The sequence below is a fragment of the Procambarus clarkii genome, chromosome 1 (genome assembly GCF_040958095.1).
Source record: "Procambarus clarkii isolate CNS0578487 chromosome 1, FALCON_Pclarkii_2.0, whole genome shotgun sequence".
Classification (NCBI taxonomy): Eukaryota; Metazoa; Arthropoda; class Malacostraca; order Decapoda; family Cambaridae; genus Procambarus; species Procambarus clarkii.
This window is the reverse complement of record NC_091150.1, coordinates 21542450-21554766: the sequence shown is the minus strand read 5'-3', so window position 1 is coordinate 21554766 and position 12317 is coordinate 21542450. Positions and strand designations below refer to the sequence as shown.

General features: G+C 43.2%; 1 protein-coding gene across 1 annotated transcript in view; it reads right to left on the bottom strand.

The window, feature by feature from the left end:
- CalpC (calpain C) overlaps positions 1 to 12317 on the bottom strand; it is a 348733-nt gene that overhangs the window by 22243 nt on the left and 314173 nt on the right. The window contains exons 14-15 of the mRNA XM_045733865.2: positions 11202 to 11349; positions 568 to 684 (exon numbers count right to left, since the gene is read on the bottom strand). Of these exons, the coding sequence (XP_045589821.1) occupies positions 568 to 684; positions 11202 to 11349 (265 nt within the window). The remainder of the gene's footprint in view (positions 1 to 567; positions 685 to 11201; positions 11350 to 12317) is intronic.

The following is a 12317-nucleotide window of genomic DNA, read 5'->3' as shown; positions in this document are numbered from 1 at the left end:
ACTCTCAACTGAATCATTGTTGGTAGTGCCCGAGTCATTATCGCTAGGCTTACTCCATGGCACGCAGTGGAAATGAAAAAAAGAGCTTTTGCCTTCGGTTGGCTCATTGTTGTACGCTTCGATTCTTTTATCCGAGATGTTTTGACATATGCCGTGGTATTTCTCATGGCACAGATCACATTAAAGTGACTGATGCCTGAGAGTAACTTTCCCTCTCACACGTCATACAGTCATCATACCCTCCTGCCATGTTTACTAATTGAGTTAGAAACAAAAGTAAACAGTAAGTAAAATAATTTACTTACTTTATACCAAGTACTGTATCAGATTTAGGTGAAGTATCAATCATTTTTCACAGTTATAATTTCACAAACAATAATTTTTCACAAGAATTTCAACTTTTTTTTTCAATACTATGAGGCTTTCTCAACATATCACAGAGTTCATGGTGATTGCACATATTTGGAGTTTTAAATTACGACTTTTTATACATCAGCTACTAATACCTTAATTTATCTAAATGTTTGTTTTTATCTTTTCAGTAACGAAGTAGAGGATGGTACTTACTAAAGGCAACAGAGAGATGGAGGATAGCACTGACAAAGTCACCAAACCGTAGTGTCCCATCCTTTCTCATGTAGCGCAGCACGAGTATTGACACCACCTCCGTGCTCAATTGGAATCCTGAAGATTTAATAAGTGAAAATATACTAATAATAATAATAATAATAATTTATAATAATAATAATAATAATTTATAATAATAATAATAATTTATTTACAAGAAGGTCCAATGGGTTGGTGAGATAACATAAGAATGGTATTTTTACATTCACGCAAAGTCACTAACACTCATAGCATTTCAGGCAGGTCCTTAATCTAGCATATCATGTAAGATGAAAAGGTACATTGTAGCAAATCTTTTTATCAACATATAACTACAATATGAATAGACAGAAGTGAGTACACTATTAAAGATGTAGTGTATGTCTTAAGTACTAATATTTGGGGAATGTGTAGCACAGATACAATGTGAGTGTGAAGCACAAGGTAGGTAAGAGGATGAAATTAGGTACTTTTTGGTTTTACTTCTGAATAAGGCCTGTAACACCGTAAAAGTGTTTTGTTTAGTTTTATTTAATAAATAAATATATATGTATATATATATATATATATATATATATATATATATATATATATATATATATATATATACATATATATACAAATGCAGTTGTTTGTATATATATATATATATATATATATATATATATATATATATATATATATATATATATATATATATATATATATATATATATATATATATAGTCGACCAGACGACCCACCAGCTTCTGAAGAGCGTGTGTGTATATATACGCGAGTACCAGACTGTATATAGATATATATAATAATATATATATATATATATATATATATATATATATATATATATATATATATATATATATATATATATATATATATATATATATAATATATATATATTGTCGGGGTACGCGAGTGGCAAGTAACAGTATACAAGATAGCCTAAGTACTTTATCCTGTCAACGGTCGCCAACGTCGGGGTGTCTCTCTCTCTACATGGACACCACCCAGTAGTATTAGCGATAACTGTTACTCACCGTAGCCCTGCGGGTCTTCACTCAATCCTCGCAGTGCCACTGTTCGCCAGGAGAGTATCCCAGTCGATCCCCAGCCAGCCTTATAGCCGAAGAATGAGTAGGAACACAGTTTGCTCTCTCCCAACCGTGTGCCCGCCCCGACAAGGGTTCTACTACTAACTGCAAGGTCGCCAACTGGTGTTTCCCGTGTCCAGTAACACGCCAGTGGAATTGTGGTACTAATGGCAGAGCGCACTCATTAAATCTGGTCTCAGGCAGGTATATGTCTCTAATACTCTCACTCTTTGGAACCATTCTATAGCAACAAGATATATGGAGGGATAATATAAACGCAAAGGTATTTTGTATTTTACTTAAAAACTTCGAGGTATTATATCCGTATCAACAACCAAACATCAAGTACACTGCAGAAAGTCACTCACTCTTCATAAAACTGGGGCTCACCTAGAGGGTAACACTCTCCCCCCTCCTGTCAATGTCATAATCAGCTGAGCGGCCCCCCTCACCGTGCGAATGCTTAGTACTTGTTTTCCTTGGCGTGAAGCGCCTGGTTCTTTAAATTCGCTGGGATCACTATGTTTGTAATCAACACAATATTTCTATAATGGCAATAGAACGCAATGAATCACCACACTGATCTCAAGTTCAGTAACTCATTTCTACAGCAATTAACATAATATTTCACTATAATAGCATGATACACTGTACTTCACAATAATTACAATGAATGCAATTAACCACAGTACTGTTCTTAGATTCAGTAATTCCTCTCGAAGGCGATAACACAATTAATCACTGCACACATGGAAATGTTATTCATCACACCAACATATACATAGATATAGATAAATTCATCAATATCAATAATAATAGGATAAATACTGGGCACACAGCCTAACACCAATAACTGGTACACTTATATATATATTCTCTGGCATAAGTTATCATATTAATGTCACATGAAAGAAATCATCAACGACACAATAAATTCTTCAATAATTCCAGGTGCCTGCACACACCACATATATAAATATCGTGAGAGCTCTGTACAGCCTCACTCTGCACAACTGTGCCTTACTGTGACATAGACATAGGTGAGCCTTGCTCATGACATGAAAGATACTCTGGCTAAATATATATAGCTGACTAAAGGGGAACTGGGAGGGAAACTAGAATCACCTACTTCCACCTCACTGATGTGGACTCGCCCTCCGGTGAGAGTTGAATTGTAGCTCCTGGTCCCGGCTCTCGCCTCATTGTAGGGAACGCCCCCACACACACACTGATGCATTCTCCAGGAACCCAATTAACGTCCCAAAATAAACGCGTCATCACCGTGCTCTGTCCTCCGCAGATCCGTGTTCCTCCAAAACGTCTTGTAGGGTTGGAGTCGGTCTTCCGGCCGTCAACTTCTCACAACTACTGCTGCCAACCTACTTCTCGGCTGCAGTCATCCTGATTCCCAATTAGTTTTCTTCTTTCACTGCTTCCCGGTGGATTGGCCCAGCCGCTACGTCGTCACTGTGAAGCTATCATACGCCCCAGACGTCACTGTCTAGACTTCACTTCCTGCACAGCACCTGTCCCTGGAGCACTTGTTGCTCAATATTCCGTCGATTCCCTCTTCAGTCCAACACATGAACAAGGGAAGACCTCACAGCGTACTTGCAGACAACGGGTGATGCGTAAAATCCACGGGAGCGGGGTACAACTGTCAAATCTGACAGAACCAACCTTCACACATCCGTCCACCTTGACATGTCATGTCAGACTAGTGGCGCCAAAGTGGCGCGATCTCCGGACCCCCCCCCTGCCTTCGTGACATCATACTTGCCAGGGGCGGTTTTCATTGGCTCCCTGTGCCACGTCACTGTCAGTGACCAATCTGTTGCCACTGACGTCACACAGTTTTGGCAGCAAAACGGAGTGGCCAGCGCCATATTGGCGTCCTAAAGGGCCTATACCACGGGCCAAAATACTTTTTTTTTACGAGTTTCTCGCCAACGCGAGAACATTACACTCTCCCACATATATCAAACTGATGCCCGCAACATAGAGAACGCTCGAGTAAAGTGGATATGACTCTTACAGCAGTCGTGGGAAAAATATATGGGGGGGGGAACACCGTCACAATATATATATAGTTAGTTCATGAGTCACAGACAAGGATTTGAGAGGCGCCATTCTGTCAGCCTGAAACTCACACCTCTAAGCGTTAATGACCTCAACTTGACCTGAGGTCAGCTCTTGCGAATAAACCTTGCTTCTGCTAATCTGATAAATGTAGCCTGATAGCCTTCAAACAAGCCACCAGTTTTAGGTGTGGCTTGGTAGAGCGCCTGGGGCTATCTACTTGTGGGCGGAGTTAGCTACCAGGTTTCCTAATATATACTGAGGGCACTGTAGATTCGAGAGGAATAAACAATAGGACAACAGAGACAGCACAGCAGAGCAGGGCAGCAGACACCCGCCGAGATAGGCTGTCGGCCGGATGGGGGGGGTGACGCTGCCTGTCAATGGCAGACCCTTCCCCCCCCCCCTCTTTATTCAACTTAGGCTCAGTCCTCGGTGAGTGAATGTGAAGGTGACTTAGTCGTGTTTACTAGTGTTGTGTGACTATCAAGGGGCAGACAGTGGTAATGGTCTCGAATTCTTGGGTAATGACTCACTTTGTATATTAATAGTGAACCTTCAGTTTGATTGCTTAAATTATGATATCCTGATAAATATACTTGATGAATTATTGAGAAATATATACTTGATTCACGTTACTTGTAATCCGATATTAATTGTTCCTAGATCTGGGATTTGTGGATACAATATGCAAACTAGAGTATAGAGTACTCTTGAGTGATTAAACTAAAGAAACTTGCCTGGAATATGATTACAATTATGACAGTAACATCTTTTGATACAGACAAGTTCCATTCCTTGTCTTGTATGTACTGACCAAAATGGATGGTGGCAGCCCTTCTCCTTCTACTATCCACTTTTCTACTTTATACTTCTACCCTTCTATCTCTACTCACTTCCCCGTTACACGCGTAGGTTGGACAATTTTTTAATTCATTAGGAAGCAAATTCCATTGACTGGGTCCTTTTATTTCCATGGAGTATTTGCACAGATTTAGTTCGACTCTGGAGATATCAAAGAGATATTTATTTCTGTGGAGAGCCCTCTGGCTCACGGAGCTATACCAGGCTGATGTCTATGTATTAGACCATGGCAATAGTCAATCGATGGAGTTCTAAGCATACTGGGTACCACGAGGCAGAACCTGTCCTCCTCAGAGAGGCACGATGAGCAATGGCCCATTGATACCCCCGTGTAGTTGGAAGCAGTCTATCTCTGCTTTCTATCAGGTCAGGCACCCAGAAAGGTAGGAATCCCAAAACAAACTACACCTGGTGAAAAATTGCTAACCAAAAGCAAGCAACCACAACTCCCCAATCAGAAAACAAGCAAACAAGCATGACGTCACCACAGCCACCACGCCGCTGTCTGCGCAACTCCCACCTGTTACGGGAGGGGGAAGGGGAGGGGGGTCCCCTGACCTCTCAAGTCAGCTACCCAACCTCAGTTCTGAGGCTGTTGTGTTGGGTGGCAGTTGATTGAGTGGCACCAATCCTTGAGCAGTGTTGTGCCTTGTGGTGTGGTAGAGTGCAAGCCAGGATCAATTCCAGAAGTACTGGGGCTGCATGTGCCTAGGGTCGCCTTCCCTAAGAGTTCTGTAAGTACTGCACTTGCAGTTTAGAGTTATCTTCCATAAGTCGTTCGGGAACTACCTCCACAGGGTTCTTTTGCTGTTTGGCGATTGCCTGCCCTTGGGGTCAGCTGGGGTTTTTCCTGCCTCTGTTTGAGCTTGGGTAAGAGGTAGTACTGCCGCTGGCAGCGGTGAAAGGTAATGTGCAGCTGTCTTAATATGCATAGCGGCCGGTTCTGTTCCCCTGGGGAAGTTGTGCCTTTGCAGAGTTTGTCTTTTCTTTTTTTTATTTGTTTTTGTTTGGGGTCTGCCTTGTGTGGCTATAGTTCAATTGTATTTTGGTGGCCCGTCTCTAGGCCCCCCCGTGATAGTACACGTTGCAGGGGTTCAGCTTTTAGTTTGAATGCTTGGTAGTTCTGGGATAACCAGTTAGCAGTACCTTGCCTGGGCTTCCCTTAGTAGTCAGCCTAAGGGCCCTGCAAACCCCTATTGGGACTCATTGGTTCAATGGAGGAGTCCGCTGAGTCCCACCTTGCTTCGTGTGAGTTTGAAGGGGGTGCTCCCTTGTCTCACCCTTGTTTCAGGGTGACACTCACCGTCTTTGCCTTTGCCATGCTGCCTGATGGGTTGATGACACCTTTGATTCCTAGTCCTGCGGTGGTGTTTCTTGCATGTACTCCATTTCACCCAGTCTATTGTTATTGATATTCGGGTGCAGGCAGCTTCCGCATTGCATGCGAGGTTTAGGCTGCTGAAACGCACTAGATTGGATGCCTTTCCAGATGGCCCTGCCTTTCCAGATGGCCCGAGTCTACCCTGCTTGGGTTATAGGGACCTGGACTTGGGGGTGTTAGTTGACTTTGGTTTCATCTGCGCCTCCTTGTCCTTTCCCTGCTGTGGTTCATCCTGTTCCCCCTCGCCACCTGTTCTCGGCTCCCAAATGTCTGAGGGTTTCAGAGTTGGGGCAGGGTTTTCATGGTGGTGAGACTTGGGCAGCCTCAGAGACTGCCTCTTCTGGATCGGTGGTGGAAGCTTTTGAGCCTGTTCCTTCTGTCAGGGCTTTTGAGTTGCACCAGTGGACTCCCTTCATCCCTGCTTTTCAGGTGGACTCTGCCTTTTCTCTTGAGGTAGAGGGTTTGGAGGACAGCTCGGCCCCGGGTCCTGATTTGGAGGATTCCGGGGCTGGGGAGGAGCTGACTTGGGGGCTTGGGCCTTGTCTGACTCCGCTTGGGTATTGGTACCCTTGGCGCGGAGCGTTGTTGTTACAGGGGAAGGGGTTTTCCTATCCCTGCTTCCCTCCCTGTACGAGTCTGATATGGGTTTGGCTCCTTCCCGGGTACGGTTCCGAGTTCCCTTGTGCTCCTCAGTTTTCTCCTTCCGGTGGTTTTCGGCTTCCCGCATCCCGCTTGGGGAGGTATGGGAAGCCCTTGTGGCTTACCTCCTGCGAGACCCTGATTATGCCTCAATAATAGATCCTCCTCCTTTTGAGTTTGGCTCCTTTTTTTTCTTATTGGGTGCATTACGAGGTGCCGGAGTCTTCCTGGCTGACAAACTGCCCTTTCTTTTCATTAGGTAGGACCCGCACACCAAGCTTCAATGGAGGGAGTTGAGTGCGGTTGTTCAGGTTTACCTGGGAGACGAGTTTGAGCACCTCAATGGAGGGAGTTGACTGCGGTTGTTCAGGTTTACCTGGGAGACGAGTTTGAGCACCTCAATGCATGCATGTTTGCCCCTGTCCTTCCTTGCAATATCGGCCAGGTGCAGCTTCACATGCAGGGTCCCTCTCTTTTGGCGTCCCTGATGGCTGAGAATTTGCATGCCCGTGGGCATTTGGCATCGGTTTTGTGCTTCTTTTTCCTGCTGGAGCTGTCTTCAGACCGGCTTGAGGAGGATGTGGGCGAGCCAGGCTCCGGGCCAGCGTCCAGTGCGCTTGCCTTGGTGGCTCGGACGTCGACTGCCTTGTTGAAGTTGTTTGCGTTGATTCTAAAGGAAGCGGTGTCTCTGTTCTTTGCTTCGCACCTCGCGTTCAGACAGGCAGTGCTCGTCCACTCTTTGGAATCTGTTTGGGACCTGGCACTTAGATTTTCATCCCCTTTTTGTCCGATGCTGTTTGCAGAGTCTGCGGTGGTGCACTTTCTGCAGGGGGACTGCAGGGGTTCAATGCAGTCCTTGGCTCTTTGGGGCTTGTCACTTTCGGTGACAGTCTGCTGAATTCTCTGGGTTTGGCTCTCCTGGCGGTTCACACTCAGAGGATGTCCAATGTCCTAGTGGATGGCTTGTTCCAGTTCATTCCCCTTTCCAAGAAAAGGACGGCTGACAGTCCAACTACACAGCAGTGAGTGAGGAGAGAGAGGCAGAAAGAAATTTTGAAAAAGGGATAGCGGATAAAAGATATTTTGAGAAAGGGATAGCGGACAAATGTAAAACAGAACCAAGCCTATTCTATACTGTAAATTCATCAACAAATTGCAGGTAAAGGATATTATTCAGAGGTTGAAAGTGGGAAACGGATTCACGGAAAATGAAAATGAACTGTGTGAAACATTAAACGAAAAGTTTCCAAAGTGTGTTTGTAAAAAATGAAAATGAATCAGACACAATAAGAACTCTAGAGAATAACATAGAGGTGTCTAGAGACGAAGTGGAAAAAATGCTCAACGAGCTAAGTAAGAACAAAGCAGTTGGCCTCGATGGAGTTTCACTATGGGTTCTGAGAGAATGTGCATCTGAGCTTCATATTCCACTTCAAATGATTTTTCAGGCATCCCTGTGTATAGGAGTCCTAGCAGATGTGTGTGGGGAAAAGGATAACATAGTTCCAATCTAGAAAAGTGGCAGCAGAGATGACCCCCCTCAATTATAGACCTGTATCACTGACAAGAGTAATAGACTAAATATTGGAAAAAATAATTAAAATTAAATGGGTAGAATACTCGGAGAAAAACGATATAATAACAGACAGATAGTATGGGTTTCGATCTGGAAGATCCTGTGTAACAAATTGACTTTGTTTCTATGATTGAGCCACAGAGATTTTACAGGAAAGATATGGTTGGGTTGACTGAATTTATCTGGACCTAAAAAGGCTTTCGACAGAATTCCACATAAGAGGTTGTTCTGGAAAATGGAACATATTGGAGGAGTGACAGGTAAGCTTCTAACATGGATGAAAAATGTTCAGACAGAAAAATGAGGGCAGTAATCAGAGGCAATGTATTGAACTGGAGAAATGTTAAAAAGTGGAGTACCACAGGATTCAGATCTTGCACCGGTAATGTTCATTGTCTACATAAACGATCTGCAGATGGAATACAGAATTATATGAACATGTTTGCTGATGATGCTAAGATAATAGGAAGGATAAGAAACTTAGATGATTGTCATGCCCTTCAAGAAGATTTGGACAAAATAAGTGTATGAAGCACCACTTGCCAAATGGAATTTAATGTGAATAAATGCCATGTTATGGAATGTGGAATAGGAGAACATAGACCCCACACAACCTATATATTATGTGAGAAATCTTTAAAGAATTCTGTTAAAGAAAGAGATCTAGAAGTGGTTCTAAATAGAAAATTATCACCTGAGGACCACATTAAGAACATTGTGCGAGGAGCCTATGCTACACTTTCTAACTTCAGAATTGCTTTTAAATACATGGATGGCAAAATACTAAAGAAATTGTTCACGACTTTTGTTAGGCCAAAGCTAGAATATGCAGCAGGTGTGTGGTGCCCATATCTTAAGAACACATCAACAAACTGGAAAAGCTGCAAAGACATGCAAGTAAATGGCTCCCAGAACTGAAGGGCAAGAGCTACGAGGAGAGGTTAGAGGCATTAAATATGCCAAAACTAGATGATAGAAGAAAAAGAGGTGATATGATCACTACGTACAAAATAGTAACAGGAATCAATAAAATTGATAGGGAAGAATTCCTGACACCTGGAACTTCAAGAACAAGATGTCATAGATTTAAACTAACTAAACAAAGCTACTGAAGAAATATATGAGAATTCGCTTTCGCAAACAGAGTGGTAGATGGTTGGAACAAGTTAGGTGAGAAGGTGGTGGAGGCTAAAACCGTCAGTAATTTCAAAGCGTTATATAACAAAGAGTACTGGGAAGACGGGACACCACGAGCGTAGCTCTCATCCTGTAACTACACTTAGGTAATTACACTGATTAAGTTCCATACTACTAGTAGTTATCAATCAGATAATTCTATTGGTGTACCGGTGATCACGAGCAAGAACCTGGCCCCCTCCAGAGATGTGAAGGGAGTAATGGCCTATGAACATTTTACATATAAAGTTTATCATCTTTCTGGGGGCTTCTCTGATGATGGAAGAAACCCAAATATAGATAGGCCCAAAGGTCATCCGTCACAAGCACCGCCGACAACAAAGGTCATCCGTCACAAGCACCGCCGACAACAAAGGTCATCCGTCACAAGCACCGCCGACAATAAGGGAACCTGGGCATGCAACTGCACAAGACCCACATCCTGTGAAAGAGTGGGAACAAACAGGCAGCCGTCGAGGGGTATAAAAGAAGAGCCCACGAAAATACCTGGTTGATACCTGGTTGATGGGGTTCTGGGAGTTCTTCTACTCCCCAAGCCCGGCCCGAGGCCAGGCTCGACTTGTGAGAGTTTGGTCCACCAGGCTGTTGCTTGGAGCGGCCCGCAGGCCCACATACCCACCACAGCCCGGTTGGTCCGGCACTCCTTGGAGGAATAAATCTAGTTTCCTCTTGAAAATGTCCACGGTTGTTCCGGCAATATTTTGTAACCTGTAACATGGTTGGCACCTAACACCACTCAAGCGTGAAGGTCTGACAAATGTCACGTCAAACACCAAGTAAGGGTAAGGGACTGTCTGCCTGCCAGGAAAACTCCAGATCCTTGTCATGCATCCAATAAGGAGAAGACCAAAACAGAAAAGAGGCAGGGTCCATCAACAGGGTGTAATCCTGGTCATGTAGCTGAGGGTTGCAGGTTCAATCCCCGGGCAGGACATAGATGGGTGGAAACCTTTTCTTTCACCTGATGTGTCTGCAGTATGTTTTAACAGACATCTTGTAGAATCAAGATTAGCCAATCAGAGCACGGAGCTCAGAGTACTTGTATGTGCTGTGCCGAACACCAGGCGTGCATATGGCAGTCAGTGTTTAGCCTCCAGAGAGGTAGCACATAGCTAGTGGCTAAGTCTTGGTACATATCACTTTCCAACTCACTACAATTATCTACTTCTTCAATAAACATAACCAACTAAAGGAAGCCTTCATTCATCAACCCATCCATCTTCATCTTGATATAACAGATAGAAAGCGGTAAATAGGCACCTGGGAGTTAAGCAACTGTTGTGGGTTGCATCCTGGGAATAGTCATCAGCAGTTGGCCCTTGAGGGACCTCCACAAACCTAACATGCTTCCTGCCTCTGACTATGGGAAACCAAGACCTAATAATTAAGTCTCCGTGGTGTAGTGGTAAGACACTCGCCTGGCGTTCCGCGAGCGCTATGTCATGGGTTCGTATCCTGGCCGGGGAGGATTTACTGGGCGCAATTCCTTAACTGTAGCCTCTGTTTAACGCAACAGTAAAATGTGTACTTGGATGAAAAAACGATTCTTCGCGGCAGGGGATCGTATTCCAGGGACCATAGGATTAAGGACTTGCCCGAAACGCTACTCGTACTAGTGGCTGTACAAGAATGTAACAACACTTGTATATATCTAAAAAAAAAAAAAAAAAAAAAAAAAAAATCACTGTAGATTCTGCGTTATTTTTTATAATGCAGCATTCAGTACTGTTCCTTTGGGATTAAGAGATGAAAATCTGATACTCACCAACATCTTCCAGTGCGTCTCTCAGCCTCTCTGCCTTCAGGATGCCAGTTCTTTCCTTTGTATGAGTCTTGAAAGCATTCTGCCAGAACTTTAGACTGACCATCAGGTCCTTAAAATCTGAGAAGCGTAGGCGACCCGTGGATGAGCACTATTAACAAAGTTAAGGAGACAAATTTTTTATACAAGATGTTCAAATCCAGGTTTTGACATAATAGATTTTGTATTTAGAATGTAACAATCATAAAATGTCGCTAAGTTATTAACACTTCTAAGCTGTACCACTTACATATTCTCATGGCAATGAATCTCCTGGAACCAGAGCAGGTTAACAATCTTCATCACTGAAGTTGGGACATTTTCAAAGTGTCCTCGTTGGATCACACTGATGCGAAGAGGAAATACTCAATCCAGCCAAGATTGCCACCACTAAATAAGTGAAAAAACTCAAAACCTTTTGAAACACTTAACTGGCAAACTTAGGATCATAAATTTGTAGAAGTGACCACATTTGGCAGCCCATTCGTCTGTTTAGGTAGTACTTATAGTAACGATGGGCAACATCCAATATATAGTGGTGTAAGAGGCAATTATACAGTAGAAATCGGTACTACTGAATTTTGACAAACCGAAAAAGGTTATATATTTATGTTACAAATAAAACCTAAACTAACCTAACCTTCCTAGGCCTAATGCATGTTATATGAGGTCTAATATAGTACATATATGTGCTATACTAGGCCTAGGAATATTTAAGTTTGCCTTTTAGCTTTATTTTTTCAGACTTAAAGTGATAGAACCAAATTCTACAACCTAATTACCTTTTACGTCAGAATATGTATGTAGCATAATTTACAGTAGTACAAAAAAAAAAAAACAGCGGTGAATGTAATGAAATGCCATTTTCTGGGCGAAGCCCCGGAGTCTCCCTGAAGTTATATGAACTGATATGTGCTATATTAGTTTGGCTTTATCAGTCACAGGGAATTCCTATGCCTACCGGAAACCACGAGCCAGAAGCTGGTTCCCTCAGAGAGGTGCAAGGAGCAATGGCTTATGAACACTACTTATTGGGAGTACACTATAGTCATGTCTGCCATTGACTAGGGGGTATCACCG